We start from the raw sequence: 27,838 nt of genomic DNA, 5'->3' as shown, positions 1-27,838 counted from the left end.
TAATTGTTGATTTCGATCCTCGCGAGACATACAAAACGCGACGAACAAAACAAGGATGACAGCCGGAGCAAGGCGTGTGAGCACTGACCTATTTTGACGTATTGGGGCCTAGCGAAAGTCACATTTGAAAGAATATATCTAACTTGTTTAATATGTAGCCACAGCTGAGTATATTACAAATATGCCATTCTGCTTTTAACAAATATCAAATTTATAAGGGGATAATAATATTTTATAATTATTTAACCTGGCTGGTCCTTCTGATCTGTTGCAAAATGAGGATCAACATGATGAGCTGGCCTAGCCTAGCCAGGCCTACTACTACTAGCCGAGCCATTCTAGTCCTCGAATTATATTTGGTCAGCAAAGAAAAGCAGAATGAATGGTCATCCGCACATATCCGGCTAGTAGTATAGTAGGCCTACTACTTGGCTGTGCTAAATACATATTTGTTTATATATTTTAGAGTAAAAAATGCATTTAATATTTAATAATTTTAATAAATTTTTGTAAATTAAGAAACTAGTAGAAGAAGAGAGTATCATGCAAAATGGATAGGGATCTGGAAGATCAGTTGCTGTATGGAGCCAGGAATGGCTTAGTGGAACATGTCCGAACACTTATCAAGAGGTATAAAGCTGGTGAAATATCTATCAATTTGAACTGCAAGGGTAAGTCCGTATAAAAGTATATTTCGTTTTTTTTTTATTTGCATAATTTAAGCTAATCTACATAATAATATCAATCTGAACTGCAAGGGTAAGTCCATTATTAAATAAAATTCCATTTTTTGAAAATTTGCATAAATTAAGCTAATCTACATAATATTAATATATATTCTTCATTTGCATAATTTAAGCTAATCTACATAAACAAATTTGCATATATTGTTTAAGGTGATCTTACAATTTAAAAAAAAATTATGCACAGACTTATTGTTTTAATATAATTTGCATATTTTAAGGCTAAGGTTATGTTGAAACTAATTTCAACATAATAAGCTACACTACAGAAAGTAGAGTAGTAGAATAACTTTTTTTTTTATTTAAAAATTTAATTTAAATTTTTTTTACCTAAATAGGAAAATCCAAAGCAAACCTTGGTTGGACCCCATTGCATTTATGCTGCTATTTTGGGCATTTGGAGGTTGCGACTATCTTATTAGAAAACGGAGCTAACATTAATGTCATTAACGATGTTGGCGATACTCCGCTTCATCGAGCTGCATATACAGGCCGTATGGTTAGTCGTTTAATACACATTTTCTCTTGATATTAACATTTAAAAAAAAATATGATTTATAAATGCTCATTTATACATTGTTAAGTCGTTCATATGGTGTGTTAATGGTATTCACATGCGTTGGTGTTTTTCGTCCTCATTCACTGAACAGTATACATACTGTAAGCTGTACTGTACTGTGTGTTAGCTACACTACATGTAAGTAAGTGGTTACAGGGGTGGACCCAAATGTAGAGCTAGGGGTGGAACCAGAGGTAGAGCTAGGGGTGGAACCAGAGGTTGAGCTAGGGGTGGAACCAAATGTAGAGCTAGGGGTGGACCCAAATGTAGAGCTAGGGGTGGAACCAGAGGTAGAGCTAGGGGTGGACCCAAATGTAGAGCTAGGGGTGGAACCAGAGGTAGAGCTAGGGGTGGAACCAGAGGCAGAGCTAGGGGTGGAACCAGAGGCAGAGCTAGGGGGGGAACCAGAGGCAGAGCTAGGGGGGGAACCAGAGGTAGACCTAGGGGGGGAACCAGAGGTAGACCTAGGGGTGGAACCAGAGGTAGACCTAGGGGTGGAACCAGAGGTAGACCTAGGGGTGGAACCAGAGGTAGACCTAGGGGTGGAACCAGAGGTAGACCTAGGGGTGGAACCAGAGGTAGACCTAGGCGTGGAACCAGAGGTAGACCTAGGCGTGGAACCAGAGGTAGACCTAGGGGTGGAACCAGAGGTAGACCTAGGGGTGGAACCAGAGGTAGACCTAGGGGTGGAACCAGAGGTAGACCTAGGCGTGGAACCAGAGGTAGACCTAGGCGTGGAACCAGAGGTAGACCTAGGCGTGGAACCAGAGGTAGACCTAGGCGTGGAACCAGAGGTAGACCTAGGCGTGGAACCAGAGGTAGACCTAGGCGTGGAACCAGAGGTAGACCTAGGCGTGGAACCAGAGGTAGACCTAGGCGTGGAACCAGAGGCAGACCTAGGGGTGGAACCAGAGGCAGACCTAGGCGTGGAACCAGAGGTAGACCTAGGCGTGGAACCAGAGGTAGACCTAGGCGTGGAACCAGAGGTAGACCTAGGCGTGGAACCAGAGGTAGACCTAGGCGTGGAACCAGAGGCAGAGCTAGGGGTGGAACCAGAGGCAGACCTAGGGGTGGAACCAGAGGTAGACCTAGGCGTGGAACCAGAGGTAGACCTAGGGGTGGAACCAGAGGTAGACCTAGGCGTGGAACCAGAGGTAGACCTAGGGGTGGAACCAGAGGTAGACCTAGGGGTGAAACCAGAGGTAGACCTAGGCGTGGAACCAGAGGCAGAGCTAGGCGTGGAACCAGAGGCAGACCTAGGCGTGGAACCAGAGGCAGACCTAGGGGTGGAACCAGAGGCAGACCTAGGCGTGGAACCAGAGGCAGACCTAGGCGTGGAACCAGAGGTAGACCTAGGGGTGGAACCAGAGGTAGACCTAGGCGTGGAACCAGAGGCAGACCTAGGCGTGGAACCAGAGGCAGACCTAGGCGTGGAACCAGAGGCAGACCTAGGCGTGGAACCAGAGGCAGACCTAGGGGTGGAACCAGAGGCAGACCTAGGGGTGGAACCAGAGGCAGACCTAGGGGTGGAACCAGAGGCAGACCTAGGGGTGGAACCAGAGGTAGACCTAGGCGTGGAACCAGAGGTAGACCTAGGCGTGGAACCAGAGGTAGAGCTAGGGGTGGAACCAGAGGCAGACCTAGGGGTGGAACCAGAGGTAGACCTAGGCGTGGAACCAGAGGTAGACCTAGGGGTGGAACCAGAGGTAGACCTAGGGGTGGAACCAGAGGTAGAGCTAGGTGTGCGCACTTCCAACTATTTTGCCAGTGAGCAATATATCATTATTACTTTTTTATTCTATTTTTTACAGGCTTGATATTAATATTATTAATTTATATTAATATTTAATAAATCCTAGATCCGCCTCTACTTTAGGTTATATATATTAAATACATATTCACCATGACTATTATAGTTAAAATGTTTTATTTAGTTTTGAGTGAGTGTGATTCATTGATTGATTATTTTTTATTTATTTTTCTATTGAATACTTGCTCGAAAGATACTTCATTAATTTCTTTTAGAAATTGATGTAGAAAAAGATTGTAATATCTCATAGATTGATGATTTCTGATGTAAATAATTGATTTATATTGTTGGAATATACAGGAGGTTGTTCTTCTACTAATTCAACATGGTGCAGATGTGAGTATTGTAAACGGGGAAGGACTAACAGCCAGAGATGTAGGATATGGGGAGGATATTGTCAACATGTTAGATGGTAAGTGTTCCACCACCATGAGTAATATAATGAGATTGTCCCCCAAAAACATGAAAATGAAGATTAACAAAATCAGACTTTAAATAGGCCAATTTGCAGTTTTAATAAAGTTATTCACTTCTGTAAAAATAATTATTTCACTTATATAAAAGACAAAAGAAACGTTTAATTTGAACCAAAAACCAAATTACATTTTTTCAGGTAAATAATTTGGTTTTTTTTTATACAGTTTTTGGTCAAAGTGAATAACTATTATGTGACATTAAAATGGCATATTAAAAAAAAATTCGAAAACATTTTTTTAATGGGGAAAATGTATGAGACGAATATAATTTTAACTGAAATTGTAACATAAGCCTTTTCGTATTAAAATGTATGAACATTGGTCATGGTCAAATGGTTTTTCGTTTAAATATAATAATGAATGTGAAAATTATCATGTTAGCATTAAATTCTCAATCTCAGGTTTGTTTTACGTTTTTCTAAAATTAATCAGTGCATATTCTGGTATTTATAATTGTTTATTTTCGACATTAGTACCACTGACTTGTATTTTTCCTTTTCAGCTGCACAACAATCTTTTAAGCTTAAGACCGAGAAAACGCTATTAGCAGCTGCTAGGGAGGGTGACGTCGAAAGCCTGAAACAGCTTGTAAGTAAACTGCTTTCTTCGCAAAATTTAGGATGTCATGACATTCCATTGACATGATCCCTAAAGCTCTGTCACACTATCAAAGTAGTTTGACAAAAAAATGTGATATGCCCATATATGGACATGATGATGTCATATCACTACCGTATTTGGGCATGTCACTACCATATTTGGGCACATCACACTTTTTTTGTCAAACTAGTTTGATAGTGTAGACAGCGCTTTAGTGTGAATTGTGAATACAGCCACTGCAAACAAGTTTCAATTTTGGTTTTATGAGAGTACTTTTTTTAAATAGTTTCAGCCTAATTTTAAGAGAGTTGTATATATCATTTGTATAATTTCACTGTTTACCTTTAACATAAATTTCACTGTTTAATCTCTTTTAATTATTCCGGATATGCATGATTGCTTCCTTTACAGTTAAGGTCAAAGGTTAACTGATATCAAAGCTTAAAGTTATTCATGTATAAATAGGGAACTTTAGTGAGGTCAAGAAGAGATTATCTAGGAATTCTTTCATGCTAATAAAAATGTTTTTTTTGTGTCTATATAATAATAGGTGTTAAGTGGCAACCCACCTAACATAAATTGTTCAGACGCTAACGGGAATACTCCCTTACACTGCGCTAGTTATCGAGATCACAAAGAAGCGGCCGTGTTGCTGTTACAGTGCGGTATAGACTGCAATATGAAGAACACCCGAGGGCAGACTGCTCTCGATCTGGCACAGACGACAAAGATGAAACAGCTACTTGATGTGAAACCTGTTAAGGTATTTTTTATTGTCTATTTTGAACAATATTACCAAAGGTATAGGCCTACAGGTAGTTCTGATCTTTATGCTTTTGTTAATATTCGACTATAGCTTTATTTATACAGTACTATACTTTAAAAAATGTGATGTGCCCATATATGGACATGATGATGTCATATCACTACCATATTTGGATACATAACTACCATATTTGGGCACATCACACTTTTTTTGTCAAACTAGTTTGATAGTGTAGACAAAGCTTTATATTATGTTAGTTCTAGTTAACACTCTTGCAGTGCTTCCTTTGATTAATTTCTGTATGCTTACTGTACATTTGATTAAAACTAAATTAAATAATAAACTAAAATTAAGAAACAATTTGAATCAAATGGATTTATCTCGCTCTGCATTGGTACTCGCATTGAATCTATACAGTAATTTGTTTAAATGCCACTGTTAATATTAAAATAAATAAATGTATGAGACATATAATTTTTACCGAAATTGTTACATAAGCCTTTTCATATTAAAATATTCAAACGTTGGTCATGGTCCAATGATTTTGCATAATACAATAATTATGTTGACTTAACCTTGCAATATATTGCAAAATATTATATTATTATAATAATGCAATTTATATATACCATTTATTGTTATCATTTGCTGCTAAGTATTGTCATTATAAATTATATATAACATTTCTATATTATATTTGTATTGATTCCAGACAATTCAGAAAAGTGTGGATATGTTTGAAGGGCAATTATACAAGGTACATTTTGTTGCTTTCAATACTTTTTTCCTTAATGTTTATCTAGTATCATAGGCAACTTCCATAATACAGCATCTTATGTGTATCACATGTAGTGCCTGTATCATGTAAGGGTGGAGTTAGCCTATGGTCATATGTGGTGCCTGTATCATGGAAAAGTAGGTTAACAGGTGGCACATGTGTCCTGTATCATGGAAAAGTAAGTTAACAGGTGGCACATGTGTCCTGTATAATAGATGATACTGGAACCATTTAGATAAAGTACCAGAAATCGTCTGACACAATTGTCATGGACATGTGTGCATACTTCCGCCTACTGTGAAATTCTCCTACATAAGATTTCTCCGGTAAAAAAGAAATATATATATATATATTTGTGTGTGTCTTAATGCTGTTTGTGATTTAGGCTAATTTCACTACAAGCATGTGTATGCGAGTTTGGTGTAATGGCTATGTAACAAGCTTTTCAATTAACAATAGCTTCAGTTGACTAACAATAGAACAGCAACGCGAAAATCAAACGAGTGTATTTGAAAAGAAATATTTTTTTAAAACTACTCGCATCAAAAAACGTGCACATTAAATCGAATTATGTTTTAAATATACAAATCACAAGTTATAAAACTCTTGCCTCTTGTACAAAAATTAAGTTTTTTGGACAAGTAGCAGGTAGCTAGCAGGTCTGAATAGTATACTAAAAAAGTGGTCCAGAATTGGGACCATGGTCCCAAATGGTCCCAAAATTTAATGGAATGGTCCTTGACCACATATCTATCCGTATATTCATTTTGGTAAAGATCTTGTAATTACTTTTTGAGTAATCCTGCTAATAAACAAACACACAGACAAACAAACCCACGCGATCGATTACATATACCTCCTTGGCGGAGGTAAATTATAAGATAAGATAATAAGATTTCTAAAGCAGACATATCCACAAAGTGCTCAATTATAATTATTTTCTTGTTCATTTTTTTTTACTTTGTGGTCAATGTTTACAATTTGTTTTCATAGAAGTCACGGTGGATTGGTGGTTTGAAATCACACTGGGTTGTTGTTGATAAGGGAGTTATCAGTTATTTCAAAAGAAGGTCAGTTATTAATTATTAAATAATTCACTCTCAAAAAGTACTATTCAATCAATTATAGGAGATTATAAATAATATATAACAATATAAAAGAAAATGTACCTGTAAACATACTTATACCCGTTCGACATCTGCATAAATGTTTACAACTTGTAACAACTTGTAACCAGGTTTGATCTCCCGATTTATTACACGTTTTCATACACGCATACACGAACCTTGTGAAATCTTGGACGGAAAGTGATTACTATCATTGGTCAGTTTAATTCCAGGGCAATTCACACACACAGTAAGAACTCGGGCCTCTCATCAGTGTGTCTTCACAGAGATTTTCCACAAAATTGTATTCACACTATGCAGACCTGGTTACAAGTTGTTACATTTTGCAGATGTAAACAGTTTATTACTTATAGTACTTCTTTCTTTTGTAAAGAGCTGATGCTGTGTCTGGTGTAAAAAGACAAGGTTTCAAGTACTTAAACCAAGCTAAATTTAAGGTAGTTCTTTATAATCATTATGATATTTGGTTCTTAGTTGACATTAAGTAAATATGTTGATCTTTTTATTGGAGAATATTATTTTATTTTTTCTACTTTTCTGTAAATTATAACCTCTTGATGCTGATGTTTTTTTTAAAAGTCTAGCTTGATATTTGAAAATTATTTCTGCAATTCAACAATTTTTTTTTGCAATAGTAATCTTGTATTTTTATGTATTTTAAAAATAAAGATACCTTTAAGGTCTGTCTACACTATCAAACTAGTTTGACAAAGAAGTGTGATGTGCCCAAATATGGTAGTGATATGACATCATCATGTCCATATATGGGCACATCACATAAAGTTTGATAGTGTAGACAAGGCTTTATATATGAATATTGTTTTTTGATAGATTAATAAAGATGATTCAACAAGCTTTGCTGTGCAATATGCAGATAGGTCTAGTCACATTTGGAGTGTAGCCCAGGATGGGCAATCGGCCTTCATATCACGCCAGGTGAGGGCAAACATCATAATTATAATGCCGTATTAATATTATCTCATTGTTGGCATTGTAAAAGTATTGACAACATTACCATTGTCATTAACACTATCGTCAAGAACATCATTGCTATGTCATTAACAACACTTAAGCTCTGTCTACAGTTGGACAAAAAGTGTTATGTGCCCAAATATGGTAGTGATATCATCATGTCCATATATGGGCAAATCACATTTTTTGATCACATAAAGGTTGATAGTGTAGACAGAGCTTTTACATCATTTATGATGTGATTTCCTTTATAGTGTCAGAAATTGATATTTTCAGAAATGGTTAAATATATTGTATGAACACTGTGAATACAGCAACCACTATACAAAGTCAGAGCCGATGGATGATGAGGATATAGAAGACTTAAAGCCATTAGGGTGTATTCAAGATGTACTTCAGGTATCTGTATTATAATAGCACTATCCACAATTCTTTGTATCTTGTTACTTCATCTATCCTAAACCACAAGGCTTGCATAGTTGGGGGTGCTATTTAATTATTAGTGTTCTGTGATTGGTCAGTTAAATTCCAGGGCAACACACATGCGCTGTACAAACTTGGGACATTTTGTAAGAAAAAAACAGGCCTCTCATCAGTGTGTTTATCAAAAAAATGTCTTCACACTATGCAAATGTGGTTACAAGTTGTTACATTTTGCAGATGTGAAGAGGGTATTAGTCTATGTTGTCATGACGATTTTCCCTAAAAAACCAATTCATCTGCTACATCTAAACGCTTCAAAATGAACTAGAAAATTCTCGACCATCTTTAGACCTGAAACAGTTAGGTCCCAGAAAGGTCAAAGACACCTGTCTGTGGGACTGAGACAATTTCCTACATTTTTACATTACTAAAGCTCTGTCTACACTATCAAGATTTCTGTGACAAAAAAGTAATATGGCAGTAATATCTCCAAATATAGTAGTGATATGACATCATCGTGTCCATATATGGGCATATAACATTTGTTAGTTTGATAGTGTAGACGGGCTTTACAGCTTAACATCACATCTGAAGATTGAGGCAATGAGAGTAAATCATTTTGGACAAGGCGACACTGAACTTTGACCATGTCTGAATCATACTCTCTCTTTAAAACTTTGCGAAGAGGGCATTAACTGATCTTATCAATTTGTTTAAGGTCGCTAATGCACATAAAAATTTACTAGAGCAGCAAGTTGAAGGGCTTCAGAAGTTCTTAGACCAGCAGAATGCTGCCGCTTCACAGCAGAAATCACATAGTTTAAAGAGTAATTTAAAACAGCAGAGTAGTAAGTATTTCTAAATTTCCCTGTCTTTTTATTCCCATGTATATTTATTTGCTTATTTCTACTCTATATTACTTATTTCACAACTTTCCTTTTCCTACTTATTTCTTCACTTTCTACTAACTTTGCTCCTTACAATATATTCCATTCTTTCTTTTGGAGCGAACAAAATAGCTTTTACTAATGGAAGGTTTTCCATACTAACAAATGCATTGAATATGAACAATAACACTCAAATAACAAAAGCAATACATAGCAATGAAATTAACAATGAAGGACATAAACAAAACAACAGCAAAACCATAAGAGATGGGCCACTATAAATCAGTATCTTGATAATACACATTTTATATTTTAACAAAATTATTTTCATGTCACACCTCATATTCCTATTTTCCCTGCTATTCCATATTTAAATACTGCTTACCTCACTGCTAGGCCTTACTACCTACTTCCCTCCTACACCACACTAACATCTTTCTTACCTCACTGCTTAGCCTTACTTCCCTGTAATACCTTTTCCTTGCTCCTTGCTTACTTCTCTTGCTAGGCCTTACTTATTTGCTCATTTCTCTCGTAGACTTTCCTCTAACAGTTGAGATCAAGCAACTTGTTCAGCAGCTAGTGTATAGTTCTAAAGAGATGTACAGTTCAATGACCCACTGCCTTCATATTATGACACAACAAGAACAGGTCAGTTTTCATTCTCACTACTTGTGTTAGTTCCATTATTTATTCATATAATTTATCATGTATATTCAATCAGAAATCCATCTATCTGTGTGTGTGTGTACTCTTATATGATTCTTTATGGGGCCGCCTAAGCTTAGTTATTTGGAACTTTACGAAACAGGACAAGAAGCCACAGAACGGTGCTTATGAATAAATTATGCATGAGCTTTAACAAAGTAGGCAGAGCTTAGCGTGAAATTCACTCTTAACTTTTTTAGGACGATAAAGTTGCCATTTTCCCGTTTACAGAGAACGACTAGAAATAAGGTACAATATAACTTTAAATATACAGTTCAAATTAAACTTAAAAGTAGAATTTTCAAAACTATAAATAACATTTAAACTTGTAATCTTATTTTGTACTTGGATATCTGATATTTGCAGCAGTAAATGCATAAACAAGATTGTAGATTATGAATGTTAGATATAGTATAAGGTTTGATATTTATTAGTATTTTTATTTTTTTATTTATACTGAATAACACTTTCAGTTCTAACATTGATTATATATATCAGCAATATGTAAAAGAAAAATAATTAAAAAATGTTAGTTACATTGAAACAACAATTTACACTTATTGTATCCATGAAAAATGGCACCCAGACTGAGCTGAGCTGGAAATACTGTACTTATTAATTATATTCATCTTAATGCAATTTCATTTTAAAGAGGAAATCATTTTTTGCTTTGTTATATCATAAATCAGACTTCAACCATTATTTTTTAATTTTAGATACATTTTTGTTTTTGTAGTTATATTGTATAAATAAATGAGTGTATTTTTTTTCATTAAGGCAGCTTCTTAAATACTAGTCTTATTAGTTATATTTATGTTATTTTTTGTTTTATGTTGTTTTTCAATGTGCAAGTTTTCTTTATTTTCCTTTTTAGTTTTTAATGCATTTTAGCAAAATAAAAGTGAAAAGACTAGAGTAGGGGAGTCCGCACAAGTTTTACTACACTACTTTAAAAAGTTCTAGGCCTAACAAAAATTAAAGGATATATAATAGCTATATTTTAGTTTCTGCGTAAATAATGAACGCATAATGAAATGAGCATAGTATTATTGCCAAATGCTATGTTATGGAAGTTAGCATCACTGAAAAATAAAAAAAAAATGATTTATGAATCAATCACAAGAAGGAACAAACTGTAATGCCTAAAGTCTAGCAAGAGTTGTTATTTTATAAAAAGGAAATAGCTCGACGGGATCGACCTATTTATGAAATCTTTTAAAATTATTTCCGAATCATTTTGATATAAGAAAGATGTTTAGCAACTAAACATAAAGTTAGCACGTTAATTCTTATAATTTGTACACGTCACTTATTGAGGGCGCCTTTCAAATAGTAACCGCGGTAAGGTTTTCTCTATTCTTCATCGTTGGTAGAATTTGTTGATGTTTATTGACACTCAGTTTACCGATTGACAGTGGTATCGTCTTTACTTTTGCAAGTTAGTTGTTTTACACATTTTTAATGTTAGTTAACGTTAGTTATTACGTTTTATCGGTATTTTCTTAACCTATTAAAGGTAACTGCATCTACTTTTGTACTTTAGATGCAAAGTAAGTGTGCTTTATTTATTTACGACTACCTGTTGTGGTGGTAGAGCTTAGTTGCTTTTGTTGTGGTTTAGTGGGCGGTGTTGATTCTCAGCGGCGGTCTAAGCTAGGCTTGGCCGTGGGGTGGTTGTGGTCGTAATTTCGCATAATTTGTAATCGGAAACTTTAGGTTTTTAAGGTGTTTTTTTATAAGCATATGCTCATATACTGTAGTGTAAAAAGTAGTGAGCGTCGACAAGTTTTGTTTCATTTCTTTTCAATGATGGTAAGTATTCCCCTATTTTACAAGAACAAGGCCCAATGGGTGACCTTTATTAACAACAGGAGAAGCGTTTCCTTGGGGGTATAGGAAATATAGTAGGCCTATATTGTTTTTATACATCTGTAACATACTTTAGATATTTTAAAGTGTTTTTTAAATTGTTTGAGGGTCTTGCATACAAAGGACATCTTTTTATGTGGCTCTCAATTTTGATAAGATGCATTTCGATAATAAGATGTTAAAATGGACCTGAAATGGATTTTCGATTTTTTTCATTTTAGAATGATGTTTTGGGGGCTATTAGGTGTTGCTAGAATGTATATTGTTACAAAATATAAATTGGCCCTTTTGGGGAAAGCCCCATTTGAAAATAAAAAAAATTCGCGGGTGACGTCACTTTGCGAATATATTCCTATCCCTCCAATGGACAATTTGCAGTTTTTTGGCTATAATTCTTGAAATCTATGGAGTATTTTCTAAAAAATGCTTGTGTATTTGCAGAAACGTATTTAGAATTTTTTTAGATAAAATTATTACCGTATAAACGGTTATTCATCGAGTAAATGACGATTTAAAATCTTAAAATCAACGGTTTTTTTCTGGCAATACCGAAGTTGGCCTGGCAACGTTGTCCGGGATACAGCTCCGTGCGCAATGATGCGTATCCATATTTTCTGTTCGTGTATTTTGTATCGTTCGTAATTTATACTGCTAAAATATGTTAGTTTCTTTAGTTTTTAGTTTAGCAGAATTAAATTAGTAATAACTAATATGAGATGATAATTTATTTGTCAAGAATCAGGCAGTTCGAAAACGAATTTTATTCATATTTTACTTTGGCTTGACAATGAGCGCAGCAAGTTGTTGATATCGCTTTGGTCCTTGGATGCACATGAAACGGAGCCTCGCCGCATGATGTGGGTGGTGGATCGACTCCGCGCACTGGATTGGGGGCCTAGGCCTAGTAAAGGTTTGGGAGGTAGGCCTTCTAAATTCGGGTTTTAGAACAAACGAAGTACATTTTAGGGACCTATATTTCAACAACATTAGATATTGAATAAATTAGTATTAGTGTTAACGCTTCGCGTATCTTTCCAGGCCGTCGATCATTCACTGACTATCGGGCGGCATACACGCTCTCGATATCATTGTGTGTATATGTGACGTCGTGAATATAGAGGCTTCCGACGGCCGTTGAAATAGAATATTGCAATGGCGTGAGTAATTTTCGCTAATTTACCATGGTATCTTAAAATTTCGTTTTTACTCAAAATACTATACATTTTGTTTTTATTTGTATGTGTTTGTGTTAATTTGATACATTTAAATAACATGTGTGAATTTCTTGAAAATCGAAATTCCATTTCAGGTCCATTTTAAATGACTACTACAGTACTTCAGCGGAGTTGTGGCTTGGTGGTTATGATGCTTGACCACCATTCCAAGGGTCCTAGGTTCAAGTCCTGTCATATGTCAGGATTTTTTTCAAACAGCAAGGTACAACTACACTTCCAAAAGTAATAAGACTTTGTTTATGTAGAGCATCTTGTGTGTATGTTCGTCTTGTGAACAGGATTGCCATCTTTAAGAAGGATAGTGGATGAATTCGCTTATGGTTAGCCTTTGCAATAATTGGCCTAAATAGATAAATTAAAAAAAATTAATAAAAATTGTTTTAGAAAAATGTTGAATCTATGTTTCAACAATTGCTTCAATGATTTTGTTTGGTTTTTTTCTTATTACCTTGTTGTACAATACAGGCCATTTTCAAAGCTAATCAACTATTATACCTTTTTGTGACAAAGTTCATTTGGTAGGACTTTATATTTAGTAGGACCTCTTCACTCTAATAAAGTTTGAATAACCCCTGGAACTTTGTAAATAACTACAGTAAATAAATAAACTACAACTAATAGCTATTTGATAATGTCGTAAACTAATTGATTGGTATCACAATGACATGTAATAAAGTACATGTAATTTGATTATGTAATAAACTATAAGTATACTAAGGGCCTGTTTAGCCCTACAGAATTACAATGCTTTGAAATCGTACGCAGCGTACAACTCCATAGGTCTGAAGCAGGAAAAGATTAGTGGAAGCCACCTCTTACGACACTGATCTTTCATTCGTTACGACAGCTCATAGTACAAGATAAGATAAGATAAGATAACTTTTATTGATCCTCAAAAAGGAAATTCATTGCTCGTCATAAAAACAAAGAAAACACAATAAAAACAAATATAGCATAAAACCATTCATATAAAAACATCTAAAAAATTACAAGATAAAATTATCTTCTTGACTTCCTGTTGTACTGGATGATACCGGAGGGAATAAAGGATTTAGCAAATCGATTTGTTTTCACACTGAGGAGCCTCAATCTACCACTTGGATTAAGTTGGTCTATGATCACTTTGTGGAGAGGATGAGAGGCATCCGACTCAATGCGTTCAAAATCTTTCTGGAGGTGTTCTAGGTGCACATCGGTAAAGGAAGGCAGTTCCAGACCAATCATTTTACCAGCTCGACGGATGAAAGTTTCAAGGCGTCCTTTATTCCCTCCGGTAACATTACCAGCCCAACAGGAGAGGCATGTCCAAACACTACATATAACGGATCTATAGAACGAAAGTAACATCAAATCACAGGAGTTAAATTTATATAAAGTTCTTATACAATACATTCTGGGATTTAATTTTTTGCTGATGAAGTCTATATGGTCTCCCCAACTCAGTTTATCATTGAAAACAATTCCTAGATACTTGTACTGGTCAACAATTTCAATTTCTTTACCTTTGATAGTGATTGGTTGAAAATTAAATTTATGTTTAGTCCTAAAATCAATGATTAGTGAACGATGCTTACAATACGAAAGCATGACCAATTTTGTCCTCTAACCAATCAAATTTACTCCTGCATACAAGATGTTCGCCCAAATTGTTGACACATTCATTTCAAACGAAAGCACTAGTTAAGAAAATCTGAACACTTTGCTGTTATGACGCTAATTATAATATGACATTGCTTGCGATTCGAAAGTATAACTCCATGGATCTGAACATAATCTTTTTCTAAAGATTTTTGTAATAAATCGTTAATTATGTCAATTAAAACTTGATAGCAATATTATTTAGTTACATAATTGATGAATTTATGTGCACTCAAATAAAAATTTAAAAGGCTAAAAAAGTGGGGGGAAAATGGTTTTAATGATGGTAATAGTTCTTAATTCTTGATACAAATGTGTTTAAAAGCGCTTTAGGCAAAAAACGGTCCATGAAATATTATAAAAATAACCGAATTCAAATATTAAGATACCAATAATACAGTACCAATAATACATTTTGACTTTTAAGTGCTTAATGCATAAAGCCTCTATGCGCTTCACATAAAAATAAATAAATATCCTAAAAATAACTGAAAAATAATTGATACTGAAGACTATTTTCACAGATGTTCTCCAGCACCTGGAAGCCCCCAAATGAGAGCACACTAGAACAGAACTCTAGTAGTGAAAATGGCATTTGACTATTTTCAGATTTACAAAATTAGTACCGGTACTGAATATATTTTCTTGCATTTTATCACGTACTAAAGTGTTCAATTGTTTATTAATGATTATCAATTGAATCATATAATACCAATGAAGTAAATTTTGCAAACGACTTGACACTTTTATCTTTCGATGGGAGTTGGCCTGAAGAGAGGTCAAAGTCCGCAGAATCTACTCCCAGTATTAACACATTGTAATCGGTATAATAAACTACTGTAGATACAGTTTATCACTTTTGGCTAGGCTGTACTGTTTCGATATTTGGATTATTCTACTGTGCATCAATCTGTCGGGTAGGTGTAATTTGTTCTGTAGCCCTTGATTATTGTAACTTTCCGGCAAAATTGTGGTCAAATTGTGGTCTAGTGTCCAGTCTCTTGAATGAGATAGTAAATCCATAATTTTTGTTTCAGCCTTTGTGAAATTGTTTTTATTATGTTTATCCTAGAAAAATTTGTTTCGATTATTCTACCTTGATCTGTCGGGTAGGTGTACATCGTTCTGTAGCCCTTGATAATAAGCCATGTTTTGTTACTTTCGGGCCAAATTGTGGCCTAGTGTTTAGTCTTTGAGATAGTAAATCCATAATCTTTTTATGTTAGCCTTATTGAAATTGTTTTTTATTATTTGTATACCTAGAAAAATTTAGAAATTAGAAGAGTTTAAATTGAACCTTTTAAAACATCCTGAACTAATCCACTGATAAAAGTAAAGTGTTGATGACAATATTTTATTCATTTAAAAACAGTTAAATATGAAGGTTAAATGGCTTAGTGGGAATCAAGTACTTGTGTTTTATTTGTGTGATGTGTGTTTTTTTGGTCAATTTTTAGATCTAAAGTTCTTAAATCTATTCAATTTTGCCACATGTTTGATATTTGTGATTTTTCACTGTTGGATGTGGTTGACATGAAATAAATAAATAAAATAAATAAATAAATAATAAATGAGTTGAATTCAACGATTTGTGATGCGTTTTAATATCAATTTAAATATCATAAATTGCCATTTTAATTATTTATTTTTAGTGTACAGCAAGCTTAGGAATAACAAATATTAAGCCCTGTCTACACTATCAAACTTTATGTGACAAGAACATGTGATGTGCCCATATATGGACATGATGATGTCATATCATCACCATATTTAAGCATATCACTACCATATTTGAGCATACTGTTTGTCAAACTAGTTTGATAGTGTAGACAAAGATTTATTGTAGTTAGTATAAATAAGATACACATTGTACAATAATTTAGTAGCATAGGAACTTATACAGTCGAACCCCCTATTGAGGGGACACCCCTATTGTATTTTGCTGTACTATAGAAACCGTACAAATAAGCATCAACATATAATTGTTTTGTGGGATTGTTTTCATGTCTTTTCATATAGTATTTCTTTCTTTTATTAACTGTAATAATGTTTTATACAACACGTACATATTGTTGAGTCAAGTTTTCAATAATGCATACACGGTATGACCTTTGTGACCTTTGTCAGACTGTAAACATACTTTGTACGATGGATTGCATTTAAAATCAATGTAGCAACTCCAAAGTAAATTACTGTAACGCAAATTTGTCATAAGCATACAATCCAAATTATTTACAATGAATAATGCTTCAAATATCAGCCATCTTGTTGGTATGCTTTGCCTTTTGGGACATAAAACTAATTAGTTTACTGTTTGTATATCATTTACATTACAATATTAGTGCCTAAAGCTCTGTGTACACTATTTTAACTAGTTTGACATTCAAAAAAAGTGTGATGTGCTCATATATGGTAGTGATATGCCCAAATATGGTAGTGATATGACATCATCATTTCCATGAGCACATCACATTTTTTTGTCATATAAAGTTTGATAGTTTAGACAGTACTTTAATGGACCCATAAATTTGAGAGGATAAACCTTGTTTTGGGAAAAATTTATTTAAAAATATTTTTTAGTTTAATAGATTTTACTGTATTGCTTGGAAAAAGTTGCAAGTTTTCAGTAAATTCTGAATAAAAAATCACTAGACTACTAAAGGGGAGATCCCTATAAAGTACAGTATCAAACAAAAAAAAAACAAAAAAAAGTTTGAATGGTGCGGCATTTTAAACTATGATGTACAAATTTGATTTCCTGAAAATTTCCTTTTCTTTTCACAACCTAGTTTAAACATTTTGATTATTGAAATACTAGTAGATTGAGCAATGACCGCCGCTGTTGCCATAGAGATGTTTGTGTCATTTGATGCTGGTAACCTATTGTGTTTAATGATATTATGTAAAACTTAACTGAATTTACTTTTCATAACCAAATACCAGCAATATTAGTATTGTAAGTAATTAATTTTCCATGAGAAGTGAAGGTAATCAAATACACTAGTTTCCCCCTCCTTCTATTTTACATTTTTATTTATTATCACTGTTCGTAGATTTTTGTTTTTCAATGTAGTGGCTTAAATAATTGCTATGGTCTAATGAACAAAACCAGATCATAACAATTCAATTTCTATAAAAGATAAGACTATCGATATTTTTTGACAGTTTGTCAATTTTTAGATCTAAAGTTCTTAAATCTATTTAATTTTGCCATTTTTGTATTTTTCTGTGTTTTTATGTATATTTATGTCTAAATATTTTTACGGCATCCTATAATTGGAAATTTTTCGCTGTTGGATGTGGTTGAAATAAAATAAAATTTTTAAAAACAATGTCATTTCTGTGTTCCTATACAGTAATTTATTTAAAAAAATTTTATTTTTTCATGTGAAAAGTTTCAAATGAAAATTAAACGTAGTCTTTTAAAAAAGGGAAGGTCTTATCTGATCAACATACACTTATATTTTAGTCATCAATATTTGCATACTGCCAGAAACGTACCATAATATTATCCCGTTTCATGATGACATAATGACTCTTAAAATATATGTACATCAGCATAATATTTCATTTATTCCAATTGGGAATTCTTTGTTATTTTAAAACCATTATGTTTTTGTGTTTCATTAGACTTAAGCTCTGTCTACACTATCAAACTAGTTTGACAAAAAAAAGTGTGATGAGCCCAAATATGGTAGTGATATGACATCATCTGATGTCCATATATAGGCACATTAAATTATTTTTTTCACATAAAGTTTGATAGTGCAGACAAGACTTAAGAGTGCTTTTAACTGAACCATTTGTTTTGTTTGTTTGTTTTATTAGTTTCTCCACACATTTTAAAATAAAAGATAAAAATTACAAATTGCAAAAAGAAAATTACAATAAACAAGAAAAACATCAAAAATGTGCGGATGGAGGTCAAAATAAGTTGCGGACAACTTTAAGTCGTGACCACCAGTTAAAAAAAATAAAAAATAATGGTGTACAATAGCAGTCCGGCTTACATTAATCATCATTTAATATCATTGTTACATAATATTGGTCAAAAAATCGACCATAATAAAAGTGTACAGTACATAATTGAAGCAGATAACCATTAAAGCATACTGTATGACATTATTATAAAATTGTATAGCCTACAGTTACTGTATTACAAGCACTATGAAATTCTATATTTAAATTTCTGAAAAATCAACAATATTTACCGTACTCAAAAAAATGAATGAATAATAGGCCGCTTCAGTGATCCTTATGTTACATAGTCGGTTTACACTTCAGTTGGTTTGTTTGGTCATATTGGTTTGGTTGTTTGTGTATTATATACAGTAGAGTACCTGTTCATAATATTTAAGGTGTGAGTGTGTGTGTATATTTCTTACCTACACAATGTATTTACTTTATTTCACATTGACTTTGAATGTCAATCCATCTATAGTCTATCTTTGGTAATTTATTAAAATACAACAATAGTACTTGTTTTAATGGTGTATTGGAAAGTGTGGAGTAGTACTGTAGCTTGGTTGTTCAGGAGGCAGGGTAACAACTCCCTGGGTCAGGGGTCAACCTGATCTAGTGTCAGAATTGTTTCTACTCAACCCCATAAGCCTCAAATGAGGCTAATTTTAAGCTAAGCAATGCTAATCCTACAGCTTGATATGAAGCGATGTTTAATTTTTTTCACAATAATATATTTTATTTTTTCAGTTATTATATCAAATTGTTTTTCGTTTCTATGCTGAATGTAATTGTCGTTTAAATTGTGATAAGAAGTAATTTAATAATCATCTCATTAAATTAGTTTATAATTGTAAATTAATTATTAATATTCTCATAAAGCAATGAAAGTATAACAACATTTGTACATTTTCTGTAAATTAACTTGTATATATTATAAAGTATTTTACTTTTACTATTACCATTGCAACAGGATGGATTATAATTATTTAATCTGTATATTTTACTTATGAAAGAATTAGTCCCTCCATGTTTTAATTATATACAACAGCTTTGTCATTGGAATCCAAAAGGTTATATATAATTAGTGGTACATGTACAGTATTAGCTTTGTAGTTAATTTGTTGGTCTTCCAGTCCAAGGGTATTGTGGTCAATTTTACTGGCTCTTGACACAATAGCAAACAGTAGGCTTAAGTTTCTTAACACTTTTTGTTTTTTTTGTTGTTTTGTTGTTTTTTGTTTGTTTATTTCCCTTATTATTCTAAATTATTTTGTGCTTCATTTTATTTTGTTTATCTTTATAAATTCCATTTATTTTAATTAATTGAAATGTTGCATGTTTGTCCCGTCATATTGTATATTTGTGAGGGTCCCTAATGATGGACCAGGAAGGTATACCCTGGACCACCCTTGTAAAATATTGTTGAAATAAATAAATAAAATACTAACTTAAACTGACTATTTGGATATAGTTTTATACATAATGAAAAGTATTGCTTACTATCATGGTCAATTTTAAGCCTACAGTATATTACATAAACCAACAATAGCCTATTGTCTTGTATCCTAACAAACTATTCAAAACTTTCTATTACTGTATTTAAAAGCCGAAGAAAGTCGGTTCTCGGGTCCATTCTATTGTCGCCACAGATTGACTTCTTCATCAGTACTTCTATAAATAGATGATTAGTTGGGAACATGAACGTTAGTTGATTATACCCAGTACCGTTTTGATTATGCGATCATTCGGGAAAACACCAAAAAACCAATATATATTTTTTTATTTTTTTAGCTACGAAAATTACAACTTGAACAAGAAACCGAGAAATCACGCGTGCTTGAGGATGCTCTGCACGTGTTAGCAAAAGAACACCACTCACTTGAAGAAAAACTCGCAAAGCGGTTTTCATCAAGTTCGCCATTGTTCTTCGAAGGTTCAGACGATGTTTTTTGCGACGCAGCAGATCTAAGCTCTAGTGACACGGACAGTTTTCATAGTATGTCTGACTTAATGGAAGGAATGCCTGGCACTTTTAACCAGTTGACAATCTCGGAAACAACGAAAGCGATAGAATCACAACAAGATAGAAATGTGAATCAAACTATTACAACCATACCAACAGAACCAAATAGGTAGAGTACTGTATATTAAAGCTCTGTCTACACTATCAAGTTTTATGTAGCAAAAAATGTGATGTGGCCATAAATATGGACATGATGATGTCATATCACTACCATATTTGGGCACATCACACTTTTTTGTGAAACTAGTTTAATAGGTAGACAGAATTGTTAGTTTTAAACTTTGAAATCCAATTTTTGACAAGTTTAGATAATAACGCTAATAGTTTCAGAAAAATAAAGGTACTGAGCCACAGACCATTTTAACTACTATAAATTGCACATGTTTTAGGATTGTACCTACATATGCACATGATGATGTCATATCACTACCATGTTTGGGCATATCATCACCATATTTGAGCATATTACACTACACTATCAAACTAGATGGATAGTGTAGACAGAGCTTAAAATATAATAATACTACCAGATACTTTTATTTCCTAATCTGGATGATTTTCTTCTTTTTAGGACCATTTTACCATGTCCAATGATCAAGAGAGATCAGTTCAGTTTATGGACAGTGCTAAAGCAATGCATCGGTAAAGAACTGTCTAAGATGACAATGCCGGTTGTCTTCAATGAACCCCTTAGCTTTCTACAACGTTTTAGTGAATATGTTGAATATGCGGGTTTATTACACAAAGCTGGGGAGTGCGACAATGCTGTAGACAGAATGAAGGTATTGTACAGGCTCTTATTTGGAGGCTTAGGTAGTACTACTACTACTCAGGCTGATAATTTAACTTTAGAGTCTTAGGTTGTACTAATACTACTACTACTACTCAGGCTGATAATCTTATTTTAGAGGCTTAGGTAGTGTTTTGGCTGTAAAATATCATTTTAAAAGTTACAATTAAATTATTATTCATTCATTCATAAACATTTATTCAGTTATAACACTAATAATAACTGGGGCCTGCACTAGAAGCAAAAGCCTGTCTCATAAGGGCTCCTACAAGACAAATATACATAATACATAAAAAGAAATATAAAACAATCGTAAATTCTGTGAAATAACTTCTCCTAAACAAGTATTTTTTAATTCAAGAGAATAAGGTATTCAAATTTTATACAATTTAAACTTGATTAAACAATACAGGTTATTTAAAAAAAGAATGCCTTAAGCCCTGTCTACACTATCAAAGTGTGTGTGACAAAAAATGGTGATGTGCCCAAATATGGTAGTGATATCATCCTGTCCATACTGTATATGGGCACATCACATTGTTTTGTCAAATATAGTTCGATCGTGTAGACAAGACTTAAGAATGCCTTAACCCAATGTTGAAGGACAAGCTTCTTTTTTCTCTTCAATAATTGTTTGTAATGACATTACCATGTAATTTTATATTTCAGTATATTGCAACATTTATTGTATCATCTGGCGCATCAAACATTGAACGTGTTAGCAAACCCTTTAACCCCCTACTAGGAGAAACCTTTGAACTCACTTGGTAAGTTTTTAACATACCTAAAGCTCTGTCTACACTATCATATGGACATGATGATGTCATATCACTACCATTAAGGGCCTTTCACACCTGTTCAGGCACGGTTCCGGTCCGGCAAATCGAACGCCAATGTTTTGTTTTCACAACGCTCCACGCGGCCAAGCACCAATTGATATGCGCGTAGCCGCGTAAAAACAAAACATTGACGTTCGATTGGATTTGCCGTCGCCGGACCGGAACCGTACCGGAACAGGTGTGAAAGACCCTTTAAGCATGTCACTACAATATTTGGGCACATCACACATTTTTTGACAAACTAGTTTGAGTGCGTAGACATTGCTTTATAGTTGTATAATTTGGAAATTTATTTGGTCTCTAATGTGTCTTCTTAGGGGTTTTACCATATTATATTTGAATCATAATTTCTTTGTAAATTGTTTTATTTGGTATGTTGTCTCTTTTGTGTAAAGTCCACAGATTGCATCCGTACTGGGAGTGTTCCATTTTTTATCTGGTTGATTTAAGATCAACAAAGAAATCAGTCTAACAATTAGGTTACCGTATTCATATCATATTCGGTTTGAATAAGGTTAATGATGAACTAAAATAAAATTCACTTAGTGGCATGATGGAAATTTCTTATTTTATGGTAAAACATTAAGTATTATGTTCTTGGTTTTGTTGAATATTTAGGTGAATGTTTAGGAACATTAATTCATTGGTATTTATTCATAAAACAAAAAAGGCAGCAAAGATGCTGAATTGGGTTTCAATTTACAAAATATGTATAAAATTGGTTAAAATTACTTTTAAAAATTACAGCTATACAAAATAAAAACAAATTGAACATCAAAATACATATAAGAAGAAACAGTAAAACTACATATACTAATATTACAAATGTAAACAAAAAATGTAGTTGTGTTTATTTTAAAGTAAGTGTAAAAATGTTTATTTTTATCCGGTTTTTTTATCTCATTTAGGGAAGAATATGGTTTACGCCAGTTATCAGAGCAAGTAAGCCATCACCCGCCAGTCAGTGCATTTCACGCATCAGCGACCAATTTTGAATTTCATGGTTCAGTAAACCCAAAACTAAAGTTCTGGGGCAAGAGTCTGGAAGTTACTCCAAAAGGTGTACTTACGATAGATTTACCTAAGTAAGTTTTATTATCAAGTTGTACAAGTTTGCTTAATTTTCTGGGTAAGGATCTCTAAGTTACTCAAAAAATTTACATATGATAGATCTACCTATCTTATCAGCTTTTCCTTGTTTGCTTAAACTGAACTGTTGTCTGATTAAGATAATATTATCAGAGGTATGTACTGTAATTCACCCTCTAATTTCCACAATTACATTGCATTAGCCAATGAGGTGCTGTACCAGTTTGTACTGATATTCTGGTGGATTAAGTAAATAACTTGCTAATTTGCATATTCATTACTAAAAGAGCAATGGTCTTATGACTTGGTGGGGGTTACAGAGTCATTGTGCAATCCATCTTGTGACCTGAAAATCTCCCATCTCATTGCCAAATAGATAAATGGAGATGATTAACATTATTGGCGATAGGTTAGGATTAGTACAGCCATTTATCTGTTTTTAAAGGGTATACAATATTTTCAATATAAGTTATTAACACAAAATCTTCCTTCAAACACCCCCCCCCCCCCCCCAAACTCAAATTGTCAGGATCCTAAACATCCTCTAAATTAATTCTTTAAGCTTAGTCAAACTGGTAGACTGATCACTATAAATCAAAAAACTAAACGTTGCCAACAATTTTTCAATTCATGTATTTAATAGTAAGTTTGTAAGACCACTTTACAGATTTTGTGTTGTGGCTAGGGCCTAAAAATAAAAGGTTGAGCTTGATGTCCTATCATTTGCATCACAATCTGCGAAATTTAGGGGGCCCGGGCCGACTGGGCTCTCCCTTTAGAATGGTTAAGACGCTTTATATATTGTATTCATATGTCTTAATCGCATGTTCAATTCGAATTTCATTTTTACCTTGTAAATGACAATAAATACTATCAATCGTTACAGGTATGGAGAGAGTTATACGTGGCACAGTATTAGCAGTGCTGTTCACAACCTAATTGTAGGCAAAGTATGGATAGAACAATATGGACATATGGAAATTGTCAACCACAAAACAGGGGACAGATGTTTCTTACATTTCAAGCCAGCGGGATGGTTTGGTAAAGACCTTCACAGAGTGGAAGGATACATTATAGATAAAAAGTATGATAAATTTAAATTGTAATTCATTTCAGTGAAATTATTTATATTTCATTCCTAACTTACCTGGATAAACAACATTGCCATTGAGTAACTCAATAAACCAATAATAATGGTAGAGTCGAGTGACATAGATAACATTTTTGGAATCAACCCAGGATCAGAACCATCTACCACTTCATGCTTAACTTACCTGGATAAGCAACATTGCCATTGAGTAACTCAACACATTAATAATAATGGTAGAGTCCAGTGACATAGATAACATTTTTGGAATCAACCCAGGATCAGAACCATCTACCACTTCATGCTTAACTTACCTGGATAAGCAACATTGCCATTGAGTAACTCAACACATTAATAATAATGGTAGAGTCCAGTGGCATAAAACCATGTACCACTACCATCATCATTTCATGGTAATTCTTGTATTTTATTTATTTTTTTTTAGAAAAAAGAAATTATGCTATTTGTTTGGAAATTGGACAGAATACTTCTACAGTATGGATGCCGATAGTTACGAACAAGCGAAGAAAGCGGCACGGGAGGAGAAAGGAAAGCGACGCCATAGCAAAAGTAACCCTGGTAGTCCCACAGTCGAAAGGGTATGTAAATATTTTGTTCTTACCTCTAACATTCACTCGATCTTAATTTGATTTGTCGTTAGATAATAGATTACTTTCCACAGAACATGCATTTAAACAAATTTATGCTAATAAATAAATGTTCTATTTGCATATATTTGAATAATAGGGTCCAGGTGGCATAGATGATAGATTTCTTTCCACAGAACATGCAATTAAACAAATTTATGCTAATATAAATAAACATTCTATTTGCATATATTTGAATAATAGGGTCCAGGTGGCATAGATAACCTTGATTTTGGAATCAACCCAGAAGGGCCAGAATTTAACTCAGCAACATTGATGTGGCGGGTGACAAAACGACCCGACAACAGTCCACAGTATTATTCCTTTACAAACTTTGCATTACAATTAAACAATTTAACGCCAGCAATAGAAAAAGCGGCTTGTCCGACAGATGGACGACTGAGACCGGACATCAGGCATCTGGAAAATGGCGATATCGGTAAGTGACCTAAGTAAATGTTAAAGATGTATTGTCCACCTGAAAAAATATTTTTACAAATTTTGTTGTTGAATATGCCATTTTAATGTCACATAATATTTATTTATATGTCTTGTTTGCTTTTGATTGTTTTGTTTTTGCGTCCCTGACACAAGCTTTGCTTTTTTGGTGATGCCACCATTTTGGAAATAAATGTTGATTTTGTTTGATTGATTCACTTTGACCAAAAATGGGACCAAAAAAAAATTATTTACTTAACAAACTTTAATTTAAAGTAAAAAATTGTCAAATTGGCTGCCAGTCAATGAGTTTTTGATGGAATTTGACTGGTTATTTTGTCATTTTATAACTGAAAACATTACGGAATGTAATCTTTAATTTTTTGAATTTGGGTAGAAATAAATTCGATTTTTTAATGAAATTTCAAACAAATTCTGCAGATTCTGCATCAGATGAAAAACACAGACTTGAAGAAAAGCAGAGAGCGGCACGTAAATTACGAACAAAGCTTAAGGATACATGGCATACGCGATGGTTCAAGCAAGACACAAATCCACTTACCGGGGAACCAGATTGGATCTTCAATGGAAAATACTGGGCTCGGGATTATAAAGATTCACCGGACATATTCTGAACAAGCAATTTTAGTTTGATTTAACCAAGTTTTTATGAAGATTTTAAAAGAAAAGTTAGAAAAACAGTGGAAAAATTCATTAACGGTCTATCATAGTTCTGGTTTACCAGTCAAAAGAGGTAAAAGATGATCCTGAACCATTTCTTAAAAGTTCAAATTGTATACAATATATAATATGTTCTTTCAGAATTTTTTTTATTTTAAAAGGAAAATGGAATTGTAATGTTATTATTGCCTTAATGTATTGCCTTGTCTTATAAATTAAAAAAAAATGTAAATAGAAATAATTGATGTAGTAATAATAAATTGACCTTATTAATCATATTTATACCATAAACAATGAATTATAATTAATAAATTATATTTTTTAATGATCATTGTCATCAAATTTGTGTTATGTTTTTCATACATATTTTAACTGTTATTGTTTTGTAGTTAATATATCATGCAACGACTTTTAAAAATTATTAATTAGTGATTTTTAGAGATTATTTTCCAAGCAATGATAATGCAAATAACCTTCCATATAATTTACTGTAATTTACATTCAATCATATATAATTGTAGAAATAATCATTTATAAAATAATAACTTGTAAATTAATTAAATTATATTTATGATAATTAAGCATTTTTTATTTTAAAGTTCTTTTAATGTAGACAAAATATTTATATTGGTAATTACAATTAATATATAAATATGTTGCAGTAAAAGATGTTTACTCTATCAATGTTCTTTTCTGTTTCTGATTAAAATCGAAAATGGGAGTTGATCAAGTGACTGTACATTGTCACTTCTCACTGTAAATTGTCATTTGTCACATGGTCAGTTATGTGATGAGGCTGTTTTATTCCGTGAAATCTAAACCATGAATTAATCTTTTCTTTTAATATCGTTTAAAGTATTCTTTCGTTGTATTAACATTTCGTTCTTTAAAAGTTTCCAAAAGTGCTATTATTAGGTTTTTATCAACTACTGTACTAATGAATTTAACGAGAAATAGACTTTATTTCATTGACTTGAATTTCATAGTATTTTAATGTTTGTGTTGCAAAGCTTAGATAAGAATTTTAAGAATATACTTATAAAATGAAACCATGTATGTAGAGTAGATTGCGATTATTAAATCATGTTTCATTATTTTATGTGCGGAGTATGTTTCTTTTTAGTGTTTGTATCAGTTCACCATCACTGTAAAGCTCTGTCTACACACTATCAAACTTTATGTGACAAAAAAATGTGCCCATATATGGACATGATATCATAGCCCTACCATTTAAGCATATTACTACCATATTTTGGGCACAACACTTTTTGTCAGTTTTCCATTACCCAAAACTCTGTCTACACTATCAAACTTTATGTGACAAAAAAATGTGATGTGCCCATATATGGTGGACATGATGATGTCATATCACTACCATATTTAGACACCTTTTTTGCTTAGTTTACTTGTAAGAACACTACAGATCACAATCCTTGCAGTTCAGAGGAATAGGGGTTTTAGAAGATAAGTATACACTAAAGAAATGCACATTTCACCGTCATTAGTGCATATCTCATACACACACAGTTCTGAGGGCTGTGACCAAATGGGAAACCTAACTGTTTTTTTCCAATATTTCAGAGGCTCCTCACAAGGCACAGCCTCACAAGGCACAGCCTTAGTCTCGAGGGGCCTCTGCAACATGTAACAAATATTGGTATCTTTGCTTCATATTCCTGGAACTACATTG

The 27,838-nt window shown here is 33.3% G+C and overlaps 1 protein-coding gene across 6 annotated transcripts; it reads left to right on the top strand.

Annotated features, from left to right (window-relative positions):
- Positions 1-11: 11 nt before the first annotated feature.
- Positions 12-27,240, top strand: LOC140060337 (oxysterol-binding protein-related protein 1-like). Of its 6 annotated transcripts, none has more exons than XM_072106616.1 (21): positions 25-154; positions 520-671; positions 1,082-1,242; positions 3,413-3,524; positions 4,091-4,176; positions 4,739-4,951; positions 5,667-5,711; positions 6,726-6,802; positions 7,233-7,296; positions 7,691-7,795; positions 8,108-8,230; positions 8,973-9,102; positions 9,680-9,792; positions 20,346-20,686; positions 21,149-21,359; positions 22,037-22,134; positions 23,115-23,291; positions 24,182-24,379; positions 24,828-24,981; positions 25,234-25,468; positions 25,909-27,240. In XM_072106616.1, exons 2-21 carry the CDS (start codon positions 551-553, stop codon positions 26,100-26,102), a joined length of 2,958 nt encoding a protein of 985 aa, XP_071962717.1. In that variant the 5' UTR covers positions 25-154; positions 520-550; the 3' UTR covers positions 26,103-27,240. The 6 variants fall into 6 exon arrangements, with proteins under 6 accessions (XP_071962640.1, XP_071962717.1, XP_071962800.1 ...); XM_072106699.1 differs by having other exon boundaries at positions 47-76; XM_072106539.1 differs by having other exon boundaries at positions 12-671.
- Positions 27,241-27,838: the final 598 nt, after the last annotated feature.

Source organism: Antedon mediterranea, chromosome 1, assembly GCF_964355755.1.
Source record: "Antedon mediterranea chromosome 1, ecAntMedi1.1, whole genome shotgun sequence".
Taxonomy (NCBI): Eukaryota; Metazoa; Echinodermata; class Crinoidea; order Comatulida; family Antedonidae; genus Antedon; species Antedon mediterranea.
Note: the sequence above shows the minus strand (reverse complement) of the source record. Positions and strands in the feature narration are given on the sequence as shown.